We start from the raw sequence: 19,403 nt of genomic DNA on the forward strand, positions 1-19,403 counted from the left end.
TTTGAAAAAGGAATTCTTCTGGTAAACCTTGCATAAGCCAATGCAAGAGAGAGAGGATATTCATGTAGTGAAAAAGACTGAAAGGACACAGGTGCAGTGTACATGAAAGCAGTTGCATCGTAATATTCTTTCAACGATGAAAGCCACACCTAGCCCAAGATGACAGAGTATTATCATTCTTTCCATTTTTTCCACAAATAAGTCATCCAGATACACAAAGCAAATCTGCCCTATTAAGAAACACAGTCCATTACACAAGTCTAGGAATATAATGCACTGGAATTAGCAACGTGTCTTTTTAATAATTACAAATATTTTTCAGTTTTAAGAAACATTTAATTCACATTTCATGAGAGGAACTCCCCATTGTTCTGACTGGTTATGACACAGGGTAATTATGACACAAACACATTTGCAGTATGTTTATGGGGCAGTCCATATATACTTTAATGCTTTTTCGAATCTTGCTGATCAAAACTGCTGTTACTCACTCCAGTTATTACATATTTAATATACGTGTGTCTGAAATTGCTGCATTGTCCAAAAATATTGTTTTTAATACAGCAATTGTGTGTCTGTTTTTTATGCTGGGAGAATTAAAAAATAAATATGTCTTAAATAAATAATTTAAAAGTTATACAAGATAAATATAGATCTGTACAGTACACAACACAAAAAGAAAATAAAAGCAGGAGATTCAGTCAAAAGCCCAAGTTGTTCTATGGAATCAACTAATTTCAGGCTTTGCTCCTTTAAAATAGTCCTGTTAAGTAATCAACCTTCTCATAGCCGCCAGGCTGGTCAGTTTCAAGGTGGGGGCTCTACACCAACTTTCAGGGATACTCTGTGCCATCTGTAGACCACACAATCCGTGTCTGTCCATTTATTCCCTGAAGGGAAGGCAGGTTGTGCCCTCTCCACTCCTGAGCTCTTCTCTGTATGCGTGTGTCTCACTTTTATTTTGAGGTAGATATTCTACATCTCTGTCCTAATATTAAACACACACACAAAAACACAGTGATGAATAATCCCACTGGGAATAAAAGACAGCACAGTGTCTGCATTATTTACCTTTCCTCCACTTCAGTGGTGTGGTGCTGCTCCCAGTTTGATCTTCTCTTCGTTCTCCACATCGTAGGCTCCTCGCTTGTGAAACCTGTGGAGAAGTCAAAGCAATGTTTTACGACCTGGACATGCAGGCACATAATATTGACAGACAGTGACAGACGGATGAGTGACAGACCTTAGTGCCAAAAGAAGGCCAATAATGACTAGGCACAGTGAGGACAGCACAATGGCCACCACAGCTAGAGCTGTTGTTCGGTCATAGTTGCCTTTGCCTTTCCCAACTGGCATAGATAATGTGATATCATGACATCTTTCTCCTGAATACCCCTCATGGCATCTGTAAGAAAAAGAAAAAACACTCAATCACCGTTTATCATGGATTAATAGAGAATGATGCAGGCATGATACAGTGATTATCATAATTTAATAAAAGACACTTATTTAAATGTGAATTATCACACATTAACTGATCCAAGCACAGATCTGGTTTAATTCCAGCCATTTTATATGATGGGTTCTGGATGGTCTGTTCAGTCATAATCCTCATCATAATCACTGTGTTATACTTTTACCAAGAGCAAGTAGGCTTTAGAGTCAGGGTTTGTGTTTTTGTTTTTAATTAATTTCATGATACTTACTTACAATACGCTTTTCTGAGTTTTGTGAGGTACTGGCAGGTGCCATGGATGCAGAAGTCTTTGTATTTCTTCAAGCAGGGGTTCCTCTTCTTTCCCTTTCCTTTCCCTTTACCTCTCCTTTGACCCCCCTCAGTTTTCTCTGTGTTGAAAGGCATAGTTGAGTCTTTGGGTTTGCTTGAAAATGCAACTAGTGGAAAGAAAGTGGAAGCAAAATCAGCCAAACTTAAATGACTAAACAATCCAAAAGGAATCAAATAAGTTCAAGCTCTCAGACACACACACACACACATACCTTGTGGCACAAAGTCCCCTGACATGCCATAATCGTCCTCGTAATCCTCGTAGTAGTCCTCATCATGTTCTCCATCGTCCGCTAGCTTCACATAATCCCTCTGACCTGCAGGTTCCATCTCGCTCCCAGGACCCATTAGGTTAACCACGGATGTCTGCAATGGTTTCTTACTCTCATACCGGTCAAGTGAGGCCCCGTTGGCCAACATAGAGATCACTGCAAGATGACAATATCACACTTTCTTTCACTATTTTTACATCTACAGACAAGACATTGAATACAGCAAAAATAGAAAAACGCTGCGCGTTTAGACAGTTAGCTAATACAACATAAGCGTTAAAAATAAGTATATCTGGTTACATAAAACATGTTTTAAATAGAATGTGACACGCTCCAACACAAACGCAGCCAACCTTTTCACCAAATGTTTTTTATATATATATACACACACATACATACATACATACATACATATATATGTATGATTAGTTATATTAGAAGCTCAAAGCAAATTATCGAAATTATGAGAATGAACTTGATCACGGGAAAACTTACCCAGAGCGTGCATGAACAAGACCGCAAGTCGCACAAACTTCATGCTTTCGCTTGTACTCAAGTTTTTTTCAGTTCCCGTAAAAGTATAAGGAATTAAAGTGTACTCAAACGTCCTAATTCCTTTGATTTTAACCGTCCACCGAACGTATTTAAATCCTCTGGTTTCTCTCAGTGTTAGCGGACGGGACGAGCCGGGCCGGGTCCCCAAGCGCGCTCTCCATGTAGACTGTAGGAAAAAGAACGGCAGTGGGCGGGTACCAGGACCTTATGTAGCGCTGATGTAACCACGCCCTTTCCGAGATTTATTTATTTATTTTATAACTCATTATGGTGCTGCGGAAAAGTAAGTAAAATATTACTTTTACAATGCAATACATGCCAAAGAGAGATAGATAGCAAAATAATGTTAAATGTTAACAACGATAAATAATGCTATTTATGATGCTTCCTGAGCTAAACTGAGATTTGTCACCATTTGTACCATTATTTTAGAATTATAAAGACTCAAGTAGAGTACTAATAACAATACGTACTTGAGAGACACCTTCATATTTATTAAATAGTAATTTTCACACCCGAAAGTATAAGGTAAATTGATTTCCAGAAGAAACACATAGTATCCAGTATATAGCGGATCAGCCATCTTAAATATAAAAGCCCCCCTCGTCCCTTCACTTCATGATAAATAGTGTAGCGAGGGCAGTCAACGCTACAATAGCATAAACATTATTTTAATCTAGTTAAGATATTTGTTGAAGCGTATTTAATTTCACTGCATATCATACCGTGTATGACTATGTATGTGACAAATAACATTTGAATTTGAATTCATTGTACTCTGAAATATTAATTATTTGTAAAAAAAAAAAAAAAAAAAAGTCCAGTGTAAGTGTTACCTCAATAAATTAAGACAGGGCTACCTGAATTTAGCCTGAAACTCTCAGCTTTTATCACGTGACATTTTTATAAAGAACCACATTAAAAGGCTGACATCCTTGACAAAAAGAAGAATTGTTCCTGGTCCTCAAGAGCATGCTTGCGACAAACGTTTCAATCAGGGATCTGGTCACCTCTTGTGACAATATAGTTATAGCTAATGCTTTAACTTTGCTTATCGAAAGAGTTTTAAAAGAGCATATAAGGCTGTTAACCTAAATCTAGAAAGGATAGGCAAACGGAAATAAACGATGAATAATCGGTGATAATCGTTGTTCGATTGCTCGTGACTTGCTGTGGGTAATGCCTGCTCGATTATTATAGCCTGGCGTCACATGGGTTGTTTTCGTCCGGAGTTAAAATGGCTGAAGAGGAGAAAGAATCAAACTTCACGGGGCAAGAGCGCGATGCGAAACCAGACGAATCTGCTGAAGTCCCGGACGACGCCGAGAGGAGCGCCCACGGCTCCGACGAAAACGGCCAGAAAAACAACTCCTTGTCCGGTGAGGGCACCTGGTCGGCGCCGATCTTCTCACTGGCTCGGAAAGCCAGCGAGACAATCAGCAGCGGGGTCACAAACTACGGCGCGGCGCTGAGGAGCTCCAGGCATGGGGGGTTCGATCCGACCTCCCCGACCCAAAGCACTCCTTCCTCCGAGACAAACACACCCGGTACTAATGATTTTTTAAAATCCCTCTCTGTTGCATCGACTGTGTTCCATATGCAGTCAATGGAAGTTGGGTCAGATGCAACTTTTTTCATGTGTTTTTTTTTTTCTTGAGCAGCTGTGAAGAGCCCCGTGGCCGTGGAGAGATCCAATCTGCTCAGCATGATGAAGCTGAGCATAAAAGTTCTTATTCAGTCCTCGCTCAGTCTGGGTCGGACCCTGGACTCGAACCACCCACCCTTGCAGCAGTTTTTTGTGGTTCTTGAGCACTGCCTGAAACACGGGCTGAAGGGTTAGTTTGGGAGATTTTATTTCTTGCTGTCCTCAGTGCTGATTAGTGTGATGATCAACTTGTGGGTGCGTTTTGTTTGATAGTGAGGAAGTCATTAATTGGTCAGAACAAGTCCATCTGGGGTCCTCTGGAACTTGTGGAGAAACTGTGTCCTGAGTCAAGTGATATCGCCACCAGTGCACGAGACTTACCTGGTCTTAAGTAAGTACTATTTCCTTTTCCTAAAATAATCAGAAATAAGATTTATTAATATTTTTTGATAAATCTATCATTAGTTTAATGATGTGTTCCACTGCATTGCATAATTTGTCATCTATGCACAGATTTTGCAATGTGAACTTTGAACTAAAATATATTTTCTTTACTATGTCTATCTTGATAAAATTGTTTCACAAAAGATAGAGGTGTGTTATACTAATTAAAGAATTCGACCACAACAGAATCATACTGTGAGTAAGAACTAATTTTTTGTAGTAAAACAGCAGTCCACAATCTTAATGTTCATAATGAGTGTTCATGCTACATATAGTCACAATGAAATGTTTGCATTACTTATTTTGTACCATTGAAATAATTTCTTGGTGTACTGAGCGGAGGTCACCCACATATATTTTTCTTTCAGGACGGGCCTTGGCCGTGCACGGGCCTGGATGAATTTAGCCCTCATGCAGAAGAAACTGGCCGATTACATGAAAGTCCTAATAGACAAACGGAACCTCCTGGGGTGTGTAGAAATGAAATTCCTTATGTTTATCTTGGAGCTTTGTGAATTTGTGATGTACATACACTGTGTGTGTTTACACAGTTAGGTACTGGGATGTTAAAGAAATTTGTACTAATACATTTTATTTTTTGTTTCTTAGAGAATTTTATGAGCCTGGGGCTCTCATGCTGGAGGAGGAAGGATCGGTGATTGTGGGGATGCTGGTAGGTCTCAACATCCTTGACGCCAATCTTTGTGTAAAAGGGGAGGACTTGGACTCACAGGTAAGAGATCTGCACAGACTGTCCACACAATGTGTCTCCCATTGTATTGTTTTATGTTATTGACTTTGCTAATCAGTGGACATTTTCCAGTAAATTAACTAAATTCAGTTTCACAGTCATTCACACTCTGGCTCAGGTGGTCTCATTAACATGCATGAAAGCCAGGGAGAAGGACAACCCACAGGCGACAGACAATTACCAGCTTGAGGATTCCACTGGGTTTACAAATTTGATACTCCTATTCAGACGTGACAAAGCCCTCTGGAATGGAAGAGTGAAACAATGACTACGAACCAAAACAAGTCCAGTTGCCATTGGAATACACTTTTTTTTTTTTTTTTTGTTAACCATGACCTGGATGACTGAACCTTCGCAGATATATAAAACTATTCTAAAAATCAAACAATAATCGAAGGCCTATGATTAATTTGAAAAGAGAATGTTGTTAATATCAGGTCTTGTTTATTATAGAAAATTTGTCACTTTATTAATGTCACTTTTACTGTAAGAGTTTATAAACACCCTATTTTACTGTAGGTTGCAGTTATTGACTTCTCACTGTATTTGAAAGACCCGCAGAGCACCGAAGCACCAAAAGAGTGAGACATTCTCTTATTCTTTCACTGGTCCTGCCTGTCATCACAGACTGACTTTGTTCTTCATTTTCTTATCAGTTCTGCTTTTTTAAAATATGTGGCATACATACTGTTTCTTTCAGTGAGTCAAAGATGACTGCCATTTTGGACCAGAAGCACTACATAGAGGAGCTAAACCGACACCTGAGCTGCACGGTCACAGACCTGCAAGCTAAGACTGATTCGCTGGAAAAGACCAACAGCAAGCTAATCGAAGAGGTCAAATATATTTAAAACAATATATATATATATAGTTTCTGGCAAAATTTGTGACCCTGTATTTTTTTTTTTTTTTTTTTTTTTTTTTGTCACTTGCCTTGTCAGCTTTCTGCTGCAATCGACAGGATCAACTCCCTCCGGGAGGAACAGGAGAAGCTTAGACTGGAGAATGCCAACATCCTGCAAACCAGCCAAAAGAAAGAAGAGGTGGCTAGTACCACATACCATTGAGCCCAGTGAATCCAATACTTTTTGTCAAGGGCCCTCCTTTTGTATATTGAGCCCAGCTTCCAGCACTCATGAACATGACTCTTGCTGGCAAACTTTACTGTTCTTCATATAAAACTAGGATCCCTAGTGGGTTATACACTTAATGCAATTGTGTCCCTGAGCAAGGCACTTAAACCAGGGGGGACTTTCCTTGTAACTAGTGATCTGTAACGTCTGATAAATGTAAATACACTGTTGTAAATATTTATTATTAAAATGTTTTTTTTTTTATTATTTTATTTATCTGCAGTTTTCAACACATACTTATGGAATAAAGATATTTATCCTTTATTTGTTATGCCAGTCAACTTTTCAGGACAGCCAAGTTGAGCTAGAGACATATCGGCAGACACGCCAGGGCCTGGATGAACTGTATAATGTTGTGTGGAAGCAGTACAATGAGGAGAAACGGATTCGACAGGTTGGGCTGAATGACACTATGTATTTTCGGACCTACAGTCTTCCTGTGCCTTCTGGGGCCCTTTCTTATGGGATCGTTTGTGGTTGGTTACAGGAGCTTGAAAAGGAGTTGGAGGTACAAGTGGGGCTTAAGCAGGAGATGGAGGTCGCAATGAAGCTGCTGGAGAAAGACACTCATGAAAAGCAAGACACACTGGCTGCCCTTCGGCAGCAGCTTGACCAAGTGAAGATCCTCAACCTGCAGATGTTCAATAAGTCACAGGTTTGTTGTCATCATTATTGCAGAGATATCACAGTACAACACGTCCTCTACACAGAACCTTCTATAGTTTTCTTAAAAATTTGTTGATGTGGATAATGGTGTTTACTTGTGATCAGTGCAATAAGGCAAACTGATGACGTTATGTGAAAATGAAGTGATTTGTCATTGTGATACACAGCACAGCATATGGTTCACACAACAAAATGTGTCCTCTGCTTTTAAGCCATCACTCTTAGTGAGCAGTGGGCAGCCATGAAAGGTGCCCGGGGAGCAGTGTGTGGGGGTGGTGCTTTGCTCAGTGGCACCTTTGGCGGATCAGGAGTTTAGAACTGCTAATGTAGACAGGTTGTACATCTCACTCTCAGAGGGAAGGCAGTCTTAATTACATGTCAGAGAGAAATTCTTAAACTATGGTGGATTAATAACAATTATGGTGTCAAATTTCTGCAGCTCCATCTGTAGGTCTCTTGGTACTCATTTCGTGGGTCTCTTGATCAGTTTTTGTCATCAATTTTGGTTTGGAGGGATGTCCAGTCCTTTGCAACATCATTAATTTCCCATATTCTCCACTTTTTTATTAGTCTTGCTGTGGATTTTAGGAAAATCTGAACAGGACAGTCAAACTTTTATTTGAGGTTTAATCAGTCTATTTAATTAATGGCAGGTGTGAAATCAAGAAGGCTTGATGCTGTAATTAAATCTAAAGATGATTCAGCAAAATATTAGCTTACGGGTGTGCACATGCAACCAGCTTACTGTACATTTTTATTATTGTAGATCATGTTGGCTTGATTTGTACAGGTCACGTTAAAGGTTTGATATGATTAATTAACCTGTTTAAATGGGTGTGTACATTTGTTCCCCCCTTGTATATTACACAATTCTTGCACAGAAGAATTAAACATAAAAGAAAATTCAACTAACTATATCATAGTGAAATAAACAGCATTTAAACTCTTTGGTGCTTCAACGCTGACCTACAGGACACAAACAGTCTAGTGCACAAAAAGGAGGTGGAGGCCAAGCAGCTGGAAAAAAAGATTAACAGCATGGAGGTGGCCATGAAGGAACTGGAACAGAGGTAATGACGTGTATGAAGCACAGTATTCAGTTATGTGTGAGGGGTCACAAACAGAAGCATTTCCATTCTGGTTCCCCAGGGTGCAGAGAGCGGAAGGCACTCGGAAAGACACGGACCAGAGGGAAAGGGAAATTCAGACTAAGTTTCAGGGGAAGGTGGAGGCCCTCCAAAAACGACTCACTGACTTAGACTTTATAAGGTACAGAAGGGAAAACTTGTGTTTTGTGTCAGTATGTTTTACCTGTTAAGACTACAGTATGCATCATTACAGAAAGTCAATAGTCCATTTTAGGGATTTGACTGCAAACTTTTTCAAGATTCAATCAAAATCTGTATTAGATCTCTGAAATATTTAGTTGCATAGTTAATTAATAGCTGGTGAGTTAAGGAGCCTTTGATTGGATCATTATGATTTCTAGCTAGCGAGGATACAAAAACCAGAGGGTGAATGATTCCTGACATAACACTGCATGAATACAGTGGCGACCCATTGCAACCGGAATTGCTTTGTGTTATCTTGTGGTAGGTCAGGGCTGGAGGAGGAGTTGCACAGTGAGAAGGAAAAGCGTCAGAGTCTGCAAACAGAGCTGCGGAGAGAAAAGGACAACACTGCTGAGCTGCGCACACAGCTGCAGCAGCTGCAGGGTCTGCAGACGGTGAGCCACTGCCATGAAGGATCCAGAGATGGAGATTAGCAGGATTGACCAGCATGTCCCCAATTCTGCCATAATATTTCTTAATAATAATTATATATCCCAGTCACCAAATGTTATGTCTGTGATACGATTGTCAAAAATGATTAGTTAAAACCTAATAATAAGAAGAACTACCAAATGCAGAACTACTAAATAGGGTGATAGTAGCCTAGTAGGCACACTTGCCTATGAACCAGAAGACCCAGGTTCAAACCCCACTTAATACTGTTGTGTCCCTGAGCAAGACACTTAACCCTGAGTTGCTCCAGGGGGACTGTCCCTATAACTACTTATTGTAATCGCTCTGGATAAGGGCATCTGATAAATGCTGTAAATGTAAATGCTTAATTTATAAATCGGGTTGATCTGATGTTGTCCCAAGCCCGACCCTGCTTGATTGTTATGCAGTCCCACAGTCAGTTTTACTGTGCCATTTCTATACAACCATGACCCCGTGAGCTCTTGCAGTGTATAGCTTTTTAAAGGCTCTGCTTTTCTTTGCGCGCGCCACAAATGCAAGACTAAGAGGGAAAGGAAATTTGTTGCACGTGCTTGCCTCTTGCCTCTCTGTTCTAAAACTCATCACTTGACGATGGTGGCCGATAATTGCATTTAATTAAAAGAATTTTCATTTAATAAAACAAATTTACAAGCACTTTTTAATAATCACCAAAACATATTTACAAGCAGCAAATCATGTGGAAAGGATAGGTACTATTGACTGGAAATTTATGTTTGCTGACCACTCATTAACCACATGGGCTTGGCTCAACTTGCCCCAAAGTTGAGGGGGACCTCAAATATTTTCACAAAAGCTGTTCAGCAATGGACAGTGCCATAACATGTGGCCTACAGCAGATAGACCTTGAAACAAAAAGAAGAATTAGGGTCTCGCCCTGCAGTACCTGAGTGAACTTTTGAGTGTACGACCCGCCATGCCCCCTTTGATCAACGGGTGCGGGGTCACTACTGGTACCCAAAGTACAGAAGGTCACAGCTGGGAGCATCTAAGGTATCATGTATACTGTAGTGAACATTTCTGGTTTCCACAGGAGAGGCTTCGCTTGCAGCTGGAGAAGAAGCAGCTGCAGCAGATGTGTGAAGAGCAGGAACAGGCTCTCCAGGAAATGGGGCTCCACCTCAGCCAGTATGTCTACAGCCCACTCCCAGTTAGAATCATTAACTGTTCTTCCACTTTTGTGAATTCAGTTATATTTTATTCATCTCACAGGTCAAAGCTGAAAGTGGAAGACTTCAAGGAGGTGAATAAAGCCTTAAAGGGACATGCATGGTTGAAGGATGATGAGGCAACTCACTGTAAACAGTGTCAGAAAGAGTTCTCCATATCACGAAGGAAGGTAGTGTCTTATTTTTCTGCCGGTGTGATTTTTAAACCAAGCTCAGTCCAGCTCTTTGTATTGATGCTCATAAACAACAGCATAAACTAGTGGGGTATGTAGAAGACTAGGTTCATTTGTCAGCACTTCGAATTTAAATGTTAGGTTAAAAAAAACTTGGGATAAAAAATTTTAAAAAATCACAATTTGCATTATATGGTGAATCACCATGAGGTATAGATATTTGGTATTATTATTATTGTCTATGAATCCATTTGTGTATATGTATGTAAATTTTCATAATGAATAATGTTGGCTATCTATTTCTAACTCTCTCTCTCTGCCTTGCCCTTCCCTGTAGCACCACTGCAGGAACTGTGGTGATATCTACTGCAGCACTTGCTCCAGCAATGAGCTGGCCCTCCCCTCCTACCCTAAACCTGTGCGTGTCTGTGATGTCTGTCACTCACTTCTCCTGCAAAGGAGCTCCTCTACAGCATCCTGACTACGCCATACATGCACTTTAGCATTATACTAACGTTTGACTGTTAATAGACTCTTTTTAATTATTTAATTCACTCCATTATAAATGTTTCTCTGCCAGTTACATGCCTGAAATGCAGGAATATGGTGTATCATAATATATGATACTAATAGATGCATAGATTTTGTACAATACAACTTCTTCTTACAGGAGATTGCATGGTGTTTTGTCATGCAATGAAATATATATATATATATAAAAATTGGATCAGTAATCAGGGATCTGGCTGTGTAAATTATTTGTTAGTAATGACCAATAAGTAACTCCAGGATAAGTGGATTGTTTTTTTGGTTTTGTTTTTTTTTTTTTTTACTACTACCTTGCTTTCTGACTGTATAATAGTCATTTTTTTATATTATTCATTTTCATTACATTTTAATATTGCATCTATTTAGACACAGGTTTTGTTTTATCAATTAATTTCCACTATGTCTGAAAAGAGTGTTGCCACCTGGTTATGTGCAGATTGAGTGAAGTAGTTAATGGGCACAAAAGAGCAATAATAATTTGAAGCATAATGCAGGTATAAAAACTTGCTCCACTTTTCTGTGCAGTGATTTTTAGAATTTGGTGGAATTCTAATTCAATAGGAATTCACAAAAAATTAAATGAGTTTGGTTTATTAAAACATCCCTGTCATAAAAAGTTAAATGACTTTTTAAAACTACTGCCAGGACAGTACTGTTTGAACTTGTTTGCATGCGTTATGAACTTGTATTCTTAAAATTGACTATCTGATTTGACAGTTCCAGTACATGTCATCCCCAGATTAAAATTGCGCTCACACAGACTAACCACTTGTCCCATTATACCAGGTGGATTTGAAAAGAAAGTATAAGCAAAGTCTTGTGACTGCTAGAGAATAAAAGGTTGTTTTTGGAATCATGTCACTCCTTTAAGTTGCTTTTGTGCCTTTTAATGGCATGATTCTGGATGATTGAAGATTGTGGTCATATTTTCATCTGTATATCCTTTATAAGAGATTACAGGTTTTTTACGAGTTTGTAAAATGTGTGTAATGAGTAAGGGACCATTGATACATGTTTCTTACTGGATGGATGTAAATTGTACTGTAATACAGTGTTGAGGTTTGCCATGAATGTCTTAATGAAGAATTGAAAAGCTTTTCTGTAAGAATTAATTTATGACTGGAGTATGTATCTTCCATGGGGCTAGGTAATGCAGTTAGGTAAATGGTAAGGTTATTAAAATGAGTTTCATTAAAACTGTTTTTTTTTTAATCTTCGGTTAGGCCGGGCCAGATAGCATTTTTTGCATTTTGTGAATACAAACATAATACCTGACATTTATGTGTCACATAAAAGGCACATAAAAATTTGTGAGAAAGAAATCCCATAATAATCCCCATAATATTAATCACTTACAATTTATGTGGATTTGTTTTCGTGATAAGCAACATATAATTTAACCATTATAAACCATGAATATCAATTATTATAACAGAAATAAATCTGACATTTGACTCAACACTCCACACTTTTGAAATGTGGGAAACCAACACAAAATGTTCCAGACCATTTTCACTTTGTGGTTGAAACAGAAGCAAATCCATTTGTATAATTGGTTATGACATTGCTAAATGACAACTCCTTAGCTGGATGACTAATTATTGGGTACAGAATTGGGTACAGTGCCATATGTAAGAAGGGATAATCTACAAAAAGCTGCATGTTAAAAGATTATAACAACCAACATAGAAGCAAAGAACTAGCCAATACACAAAGGACACCCTGGATGTGGATAAAAAAAAAACAGACTTTCATTTTCATTTAATGTTGATAAAAATAAATGTGCTTTCAGCAAGTTACTGTGCTCATAGACATTATCTTCAGATTGGTGATCAGTGCATTCTTTCACCACGCAGATTTACTCCACAATGCACTGGGTGGTTGTGCACTACATTAAAGTTGTTCACACAGCTAAAGCATTAAAAAAAATTTAAATAGTACAATAGCAGTGTTGATTAGCATTCAGATATTTGGATGTAATATAATGTAATAATGTTTAATCAGCTTGTTCCAGAAACATGGTGTATTAATAGTTTCTCAATAGTATGTTAATTTGTAGTCTTCATGTTTACACAATATGTTCTTTAGAGGTTTCTTTTAGCTTCTTCTTGTAGCCCCACTGGGAAGGTTATCCAACAATAAATAATTACTCTGTTATGAAGTTGATTGGCACTGTTTGGTGTGTTTGGCATGAGCTGGTGTTAGGACTTCCTGAATTACCCATTAATTAAGAAATGTTTGTCGAACTCCGTCAGTAGTAAGGATTTCACCTGTGGAAAGTCGAAGAATAGCTGAAATGACGGAGAAAATAGCCGAGCTAGAATAACGCATCCAAAATGTATATTTAATTAGGGAATCAGAAGTTTTAATCGACTCATTCCTAGTCCCGGACGCGCACCAGCCCAGTCAGCCGATAAGTGTGTCTACCCCGCGCCAGTAGCTCCCTCCGGACAGCAGGGAAGTTGGGTGACGGTAAATCACACAAGCGAGCTACCGGGGTGAAATCTGGCTCATAGTCTAAGAACCAAAAAACGAACCTGACTCGCCCGAGACCAGGCAGCAGACAGAATGGCTAAACCGACCATCTGCCATTTGCGTAGAGCCGCCACTCTGCGTGTACTGTATTGACACCGTGTCTCCACTGGCTCCCAGTAGCTGCATGCATCTGATTTAAAATACTGATGCTGGCCTACAAAGCCAAACATGGAGTAGCACCATCCTACCTCACAGCCCTTATTATACCTCGCACTGCACCTCATATACTCCAAGCCCCCAGTACTGCTCGCCTGCTCCCTCCATCGCTAAAGGTAAAAGGAAGACATTCATCTAGACTCTTCTCCATCTACATCTATCAGCAATGCCAGATGAGAGGCAGCAGCTGAACAGAACAGAGAATTGTCTGAAGGACATTAGACAGTGGATGCTAGTCAACTTCCTCGACCTTGCTGCTGCCTCTCATCTGGCATTGCTGACAGATACAGCTGTGTGTCGTCAGTGTAGCAATGAAAGCTAATACTGTGTTTGCGAATGACGTGACCTAAAGGTAACCTTGGACAGAACTACTTTACTACTACTTCACTACTTTACTATGTGAAGATGAATCACCATGTCCACAAACTGATATCAGTCTGATATGATCTGAACCATACGAGGGCTATTCCCTCAATCCCAACAACATTCTCTAACCTGTCTAGGAGAATATCATGATCAATAGTGTCAAAAGCTGCACTCACATCAAACAAGTCAAGCAGCGAGATGCGTCCCTGATCAGAGGCCAACAGCAGGTCATTAATCACTTTAACCTGCACTGCACTGTATCAGTGCTGTGATGAGGTCTATATCCTGATTGATATAATGAATGTTGATATTTTGAATGTTGTTGCTGTCTAGGTTTGCAAACAGCTGCTGGGCCACGACTTTTTCTCAAATTTTCTATATAAACGTAAGGCTGGATATCGGTCTATAATTCGAAAGCTGACTGCGATCAAGATCAGGTTTTTAATGAGGGATCAATGCCTTGAACGAACAAACTTGGTTCGTGGCCGGTGCTAAGCGACGAGTTAATAATTTTAAGGATAGGATTTATAACATCGGCTGCTACTTGTTTAAGGAAACTTGTAGGAAGCGGATCCAATGCACAATTACATTGATTTGACGATGAGATTAGTTTAATTAATTCGTGCTCTTTAAGAAGGTTTGTTATGCTTTTCTCTTATCTCTATTTGTAACAATTTTAGTATTAAAGAAATTCATAAAATTGTTGCTACTATGATGATACTGAGTGATTGTATCCATTTCTGTCTTATTCCTGGTTAGTTATAGTGTTAAACAGGAATCTAGGATTATTTTTGTTCTTATCTCTTCTCGAAGAGACATATGTTGATTATAGTTAAGGAGGCTTTCCTTCCACACTATTCAGAATACATTCACTTTACTTCGACACCATTTACATTCTAATTTCTGAGTGGTCTTCATAAGCGAGTGTGTGTGTGTGATCACTATACCAAGGTATTACATTTTTAACTGTTACTATCCTCCTTTTGTGGGGAGCAATATTATCTAACATACTACGCAGTGTTAATACTAGACATTTGGTCGCTTGGTCGAGTACAGCTGGGTTTGACGGTGAGTTGATCAGCGTTGATAAATCTGGTAGGGTATTAATAAACCTCTGCGCTGTATTTGATGTAATTGTCCGTTTGTCTCTATAATGGGGGGAGTTGATTTTATTGTGTCTAGAACATATTTTAAATTATCTGAGATTATTTCAGATTGCGGAAGAGTGAGTATGTCTTCTATATTTAAGGTCAGTACAAGATTGAGCATGTGACCACCTTCAGGAGTAGGTCCTTTTATATTTTGTTTAACTCAAACTGAATCTAGTATAGACATGAATGCTCTTCTAATTTATCACAGTGGATGTTAAAGTCTCCGAGAGTTAAGGAAGGATGGATCTTAAATCATTTAGAATAACTGTAGGTACAGGAATAACTGTACCTATTTTCAACTAGGAGTTTATTCTACTAAAATACTTTTTCAAATATTAAGTATGAATAGTAATAATTTCTTGAGTCCATGGTTTATGTAAGAATGGTACATCACTTGATGCTTGTGGCCCTGCCATGGTAGGCGTCCTTTATTTTTCTGCATAAAATGTTGCGACCCTACTAACCCTGATTAAGTGTGTAGCGTTTCAAGTTTGTAGTCATGGCCAAATGTTTTGAGAATGACAAAAATACTGGTTTTCACAGTTTGTTGCTTCAGTTTTTTTTGTCTGTTGTTTCTGTGGTATATTGAAATGAAATTGCCAGCGTTTTATACATTTCAAAGTCTTTTATTGACTGTTACATGCAAGTTTATGCAAAGAGTCAATATTTGCAGCGTTGGCTCTTTCTTATCAAGACTTCTGCAATTCGCCCTGGAATGCTGTCAATCAACTTCTGGGCCAAATCCTGACTGATGGCAACCCATTCCTTCATAATCAGTGCTTGGAGTTTTTCAGAATTTGTGGGATTTTGTGTCCACCTTGTTCCCCAAGCCATTTAGTTATCACTTTGGCCATATGGCCAAAGTGGTAAAGGCATTGTTGTTCACCAAACAGTTCTTGGGTGGTTGGGAGTTGTTGTCGGAATTCTTTGGCACCCTGAACCCTTTTCACAAAACTTGAACCTCTCTCCTTGAAGTTTTTGATCTGATAAATGGTTGATTTAGGTGCAATCTTAGTAGCAGCAATATACTTGCCTGTGAAGCCCCTTTTATGCAACACAATGGTTAACAGAGGAAGAACATTGATTTCCAGAATTACTCTCCTTTTAAAGTATCCAGTCTGCTATTGTAACTCAATCAGCATGACAAACTTGTGCTCTTCAACACTCTCACCTGTGTTAATGAGAGTATCACTGAAATTACATCAGCAGGTCCTTTTGTGGCAGGGCCAAAATGCAGTGGAAATTGTTTTTTAGGATTAATTTCATTTTTATGGCAAAAATGAAATTATGACTTTGCAATTCATCTGATCACTCTTCATAACATTCTCAAGTATATGCTAATTGCCACAATTAAAACAGAAGCAGCAGACTGTGAAAACCAGTATTTGTGTTCTCAAAACGTTTGGCCCCGACTATAACTTGTGGTCAGCAACACCCATTGTGCAAAAGGGCATGTTTGCGATTGTAGGTGAGCATGTTCAAGTGACAACACATATGCACGGAAATGCCTTTATAAATAAAACAAAGAAAACCAGTAGAACACTAAAGTAGATGTAGCTAGAACATCATATATACAATGCTAATTGTTTATTACTCCCAAATCTGATTACATCTACTGACTGAAGTCCTAACTCTTCCATTTTTTGGAGGGGGGCAGGGTGAAATAGATGAAAATTTACAGACACAAGCGCATTTGCTCATTTACAACTACCCTTGCTTCTACCAAGTGTTGTGCAAATTAAAAAAAATTATCCATTCTAAATCAAGGAGATGAATATGTAGCATTTACATTCAAACAGCCTCTGCACATAATTTTCCAGTCACCAATGGCATTTTGAAGTGATTGTGAAACACAGCACTGCAAATACACTGTAATACAGAAGAGGCCAGACATCAGAGGAGCTAAAAGTGACAAAAAAAAAAAAAAAGTTTTACTTTAATGTATTAGAAACGCAAGGACATAGAACATTGACCAGACACCAAAACCCAGTAAGAGTCCATTAGCGCAATTAGAAATTCATTTGTAAAAATCTATTTATTATGTTAAAAATTATGCTGAAGATGAAAAAAAAAAAAAAAAAAAATTACATAAAACAAAATGTACCATTAGTTTCTATGTATTCACAGTATTGTTAGCATTGTTGGCTAAACTGCCATCTATTTAGTGCCGTTGTCCATCCCCCCATTTGCAGACTGTATTTTAACAAGAGTTGTTTGACCTAAATGTTTCTTACATAAATACCACACTGAAATGCAGATTTTGATAAATAAATAAAACAGTAATTCCTTACTCACTAAAGTACAGAACAGGGTGTAGTCGAGAATGGTGACAAAGCTTATATATATATATATATATATATATATAAAAAGTTTGGTTAAACAGGACATCTTATTAAAATGAAAGTCTGACTTCATACTGTGACTCAAAGCAAAGGGGACTGGGAAGGAAGCCTTTTTTTTTAAAAAAAAAAAAAACTCAAGCAATTACAGTTATTCACAAAGTCAAAGTTGGCACGGTCAAAAAAAAACAAACAAAAAAAAATGTAATGTGTTAACCAGATGCTAATTTGTACAGCATACTAATATGCACAAGAGGATTACAGGCAGGGAAGGTGTTTATTTCCACATTACTTCCCTCTGACGTATTCAAAAGACCGAGCACAAAAAATATATATGAATGTGGGCCGAGGAACCCAGCAAAGGCCAATCTCAGTGGAAGTTCTCTAACTTGCGTAGCCGAAGAGGATTGGATGGAAGCGCCTGTGCGCTGGGGACTGTTGAGGCCTCCTGTTCTGCAGGACGGAACAGCAACCGCCCTCGATGGTTGAAAAGGTAGAATGAAGGGTGATTTCTTAAAGTGTCAAACGTTCTAAAAACAAGCATGGAACACAAGAGCCAGGTTAAAGGAATCTGTTGAAGCTCACAGAGATATACCATGTGTCATCCTGGGCTATAAATTGTGCAAAACCACAACCATGGGGTGAGGAGTAAAAGTGCTTACTTCAATTTGAGCTCTGATGATGCATCCATGTCTCTAAATTCACCTGCAATGTGTACTATGCCATAACATGTAACTACAAATGCTAACAAAGTCTGCAGGACAATCTGGGGGTGAAATAAAAGTGACATTATTTGATCAATATTACACAAATTACACATTTTTGAAACAGAAGGAACCACTTACATCTATTGGTAGTGTTTCGTTCTCTTTTTCAGTAAGGCGCATATAAGATCGATCTGTAAAGATAAAGGGAATCATTAAAAAGACAGACATGAACTTTAAATTGGAAAAAAAAGTGTGCATTCAATGTCACGGCATAAAAGGGGAGAGTACAAGATAAGAGCAGCAAAAAATAAAATAAATAGCATAAAGACTATGCAAACACTATAATATTAAAAAGTACAAAATACTAATAAATAATCGCATATATGTACACATAGATTATATGTACGTTTACAGAGTGGCTACAGCGACAGAATGACAAAACTACCAAAACTCTTCAGACGCCCCCACTACGCAGCCGCATTTATTGTTTGCTTCAATCTCCAACCAACTCCATCGCAGATGGACAATAAAGCAACATCCGTCACAGGCCTATCACAGTATAGAATCAGGATTTCTCTTTACTTTCTCTCGGATTTGTCCTTTATTAAAAAGTTATCCTTAAAAAACACGACTAAGACCTCATAAATCGTATTTATTTCAGACGCCACCTTAGCCTAGTCATAGCTAAGCCGATATTAGAGAGGAGCAATCGAGAACTCGGAGGTTGGGCAAATAAATCGTGGTCAGTAATGAATAATAAAATGACACTCATAAAGACTCCCCTGTCGTTTCACTAGTATTTACTCACGCTGTGCGGCGGAAAACGCTGCATGGGCCAAAGCAAGGAGGCCTACACCGACAACACCTTTCCAAAAGGACGAGGCCATCTTCCACGAGTAGCGTGCCGCTGGACTCGAAAGGGGCTTCTGCTTCCGGTTAAAGTGTAACGTCGGATTTCAAAGTAAAAGTCCTTCTGCGCGTCGCTGCACGAAGGAACCATTAAGTAAAACGCATAATCGAATTATTAGTATTTAACGGTTATATGTTAATTTAAGTGACAATATTTCATTTTGGGAGGCATACGTCGTTTATCTTCTTACTACAGGGGTTTATCAACTATTTTAAACTCGATAATCTTTCCTGCTTTTTCCTGCCTCTAAAACGTAGTGGAGATAGATAATATGATGAAATCCAGGTATGGGACATTGATCTATAATTGAAT

The 19,403-nt window shown here is 38.7% G+C and overlaps 3 protein-coding genes across 3 annotated transcripts; 1 reads left to right on the top strand and 2 right to left on the bottom strand.

Annotated features, from left to right (window-relative positions):
* Positions 1-267: 267 nt before the first annotated feature.
* Positions 268-2,803, bottom strand: hbegfa (heparin-binding EGF-like growth factor a). Its single transcript, XM_028960558.1, has 6 exons — positions 2,554-2,803; positions 1,999-2,214; positions 1,707-1,893; positions 1,244-1,405; positions 1,072-1,156; positions 268-988 (listed from the first exon to the last, which is right to left on the bottom strand). The coding sequence occupies exons 1-5, from the start codon at positions 2,594-2,596 to the stop codon at positions 1,084-1,086; spliced, it is 681 nt and encodes a 226-aa protein (XP_028816391.1). The 5' UTR covers positions 2,597-2,803; the 3' UTR covers positions 268-988; positions 1,072-1,083.
* Positions 2,804-3,805: 1,002 nt separating this feature from the next.
* rufy1 (RUN and FYVE domain containing 1) lies at positions 3,806-12,139 on the top strand. Its single transcript, XM_028960735.1, has 16 exons — positions 3,806-4,160; positions 4,275-4,448; positions 4,532-4,649; positions 5,071-5,172; positions 5,312-5,435; positions 5,973-6,034; positions 6,154-6,289; positions 6,395-6,496; positions 6,864-6,980; positions 7,074-7,241; positions 8,225-8,322; positions 8,402-8,521; positions 8,849-8,978; positions 10,070-10,164; positions 10,249-10,375; positions 10,716-12,139. The coding sequence occupies exons 1-16, from the start codon at positions 3,851-3,853 to the stop codon at positions 10,857-10,859; spliced, it is 2,127 nt and encodes a 708-aa protein (XP_028816568.1). The 5' UTR covers positions 3,806-3,850; the 3' UTR covers positions 10,860-12,139.
* A 4,491-nt stretch (positions 12,140-16,630) lies between these two features.
* On the bottom strand, positions 16,631-19,117 carry mmgt1 (membrane magnesium transporter 1). The gene is made up of 4 exons (XM_028960511.1): positions 18,990-19,117; positions 18,320-18,372; positions 18,137-18,240; positions 16,631-18,004 (listed from the first exon to the last, which is right to left on the bottom strand). Exons 1-4 carry the CDS (start codon positions 19,066-19,068, stop codon positions 17,845-17,847), a joined length of 396 nt encoding a protein of 131 aa, XP_028816344.1. The 5' UTR covers positions 19,069-19,117; the 3' UTR covers positions 16,631-17,844.
* Between the last annotated feature and the right edge of the window lie 286 nt (positions 19,118-19,403).

Source organism: Denticeps clupeoides, chromosome 18 (genome assembly GCF_900700375.1).
Source record: "Denticeps clupeoides chromosome 18, fDenClu1.1, whole genome shotgun sequence".
NCBI lineage: Eukaryota > Metazoa > Chordata > Actinopteri > Clupeiformes > Denticipitidae > Denticeps > Denticeps clupeoides.

Bases quoted from the DNA above. Each gene is read 5' to 3' on its own strand.
- hbegfa (XM_028960558.1), bottom strand. From the start codon at position 2,596: ATGAAGTTTGTGCGACTTGCGGTCTTGTTCATGCACGCTCTGG. The intron at 1,406-1,706 runs GTAAGTATCATG...TTTTTCTTACAG, and splicing joins CTCAGAAAAGCGTATTGTAA to ATGCCATGAGGGGTATTCAG. The intron at 1,157-1,243 runs GTCTGTCACTCA...ACTTCTCCACAG, and splicing joins GGCCTTCTTTTGGCACTAAG to GTTTCACAAGCGAGGAGCCT.
- rufy1 (XM_028960735.1), top strand. From the start codon at position 3,851: ATGGCTGAAGAGGAGAAAGAATCAAACTTCACGGGGCAAGAGCGCGAT. The intron at 4,449-4,531 runs GTTAGTTTGGGA...TTTGTTTGATAG, and splicing joins CCTGAAACACGGGCTGAAGG to TGAGGAAGTCATTAATTGGT. The intron at 8,323-8,401 runs GTAATGACGTGT...CTGGTTCCCCAG, and splicing joins ATGAAGGAACTGGAACAGAG to GGTGCAGAGAGCGGAAGGCA.
- mmgt1 (XM_028960511.1), bottom strand. From the start codon at position 19,068: ATGGCCTCGTCCTTTTGGAAAGGTGTTGTCGGTGTAGGCCTCCTTGCT. The intron at 18,373-18,989 runs GTGAGTAAATAC...TTATCTTTACAG, and splicing joins AGCGTTTTCCGCCGCACAGC to ATCGATCTTATATGCGCCTT. The intron at 18,005-18,136 runs GTAAGCACTTTT...GCTTGTTTTTAG, and splicing joins TCATCAGAGCTCAAATTGAA to AACGTTTGACACTTTAAGAA.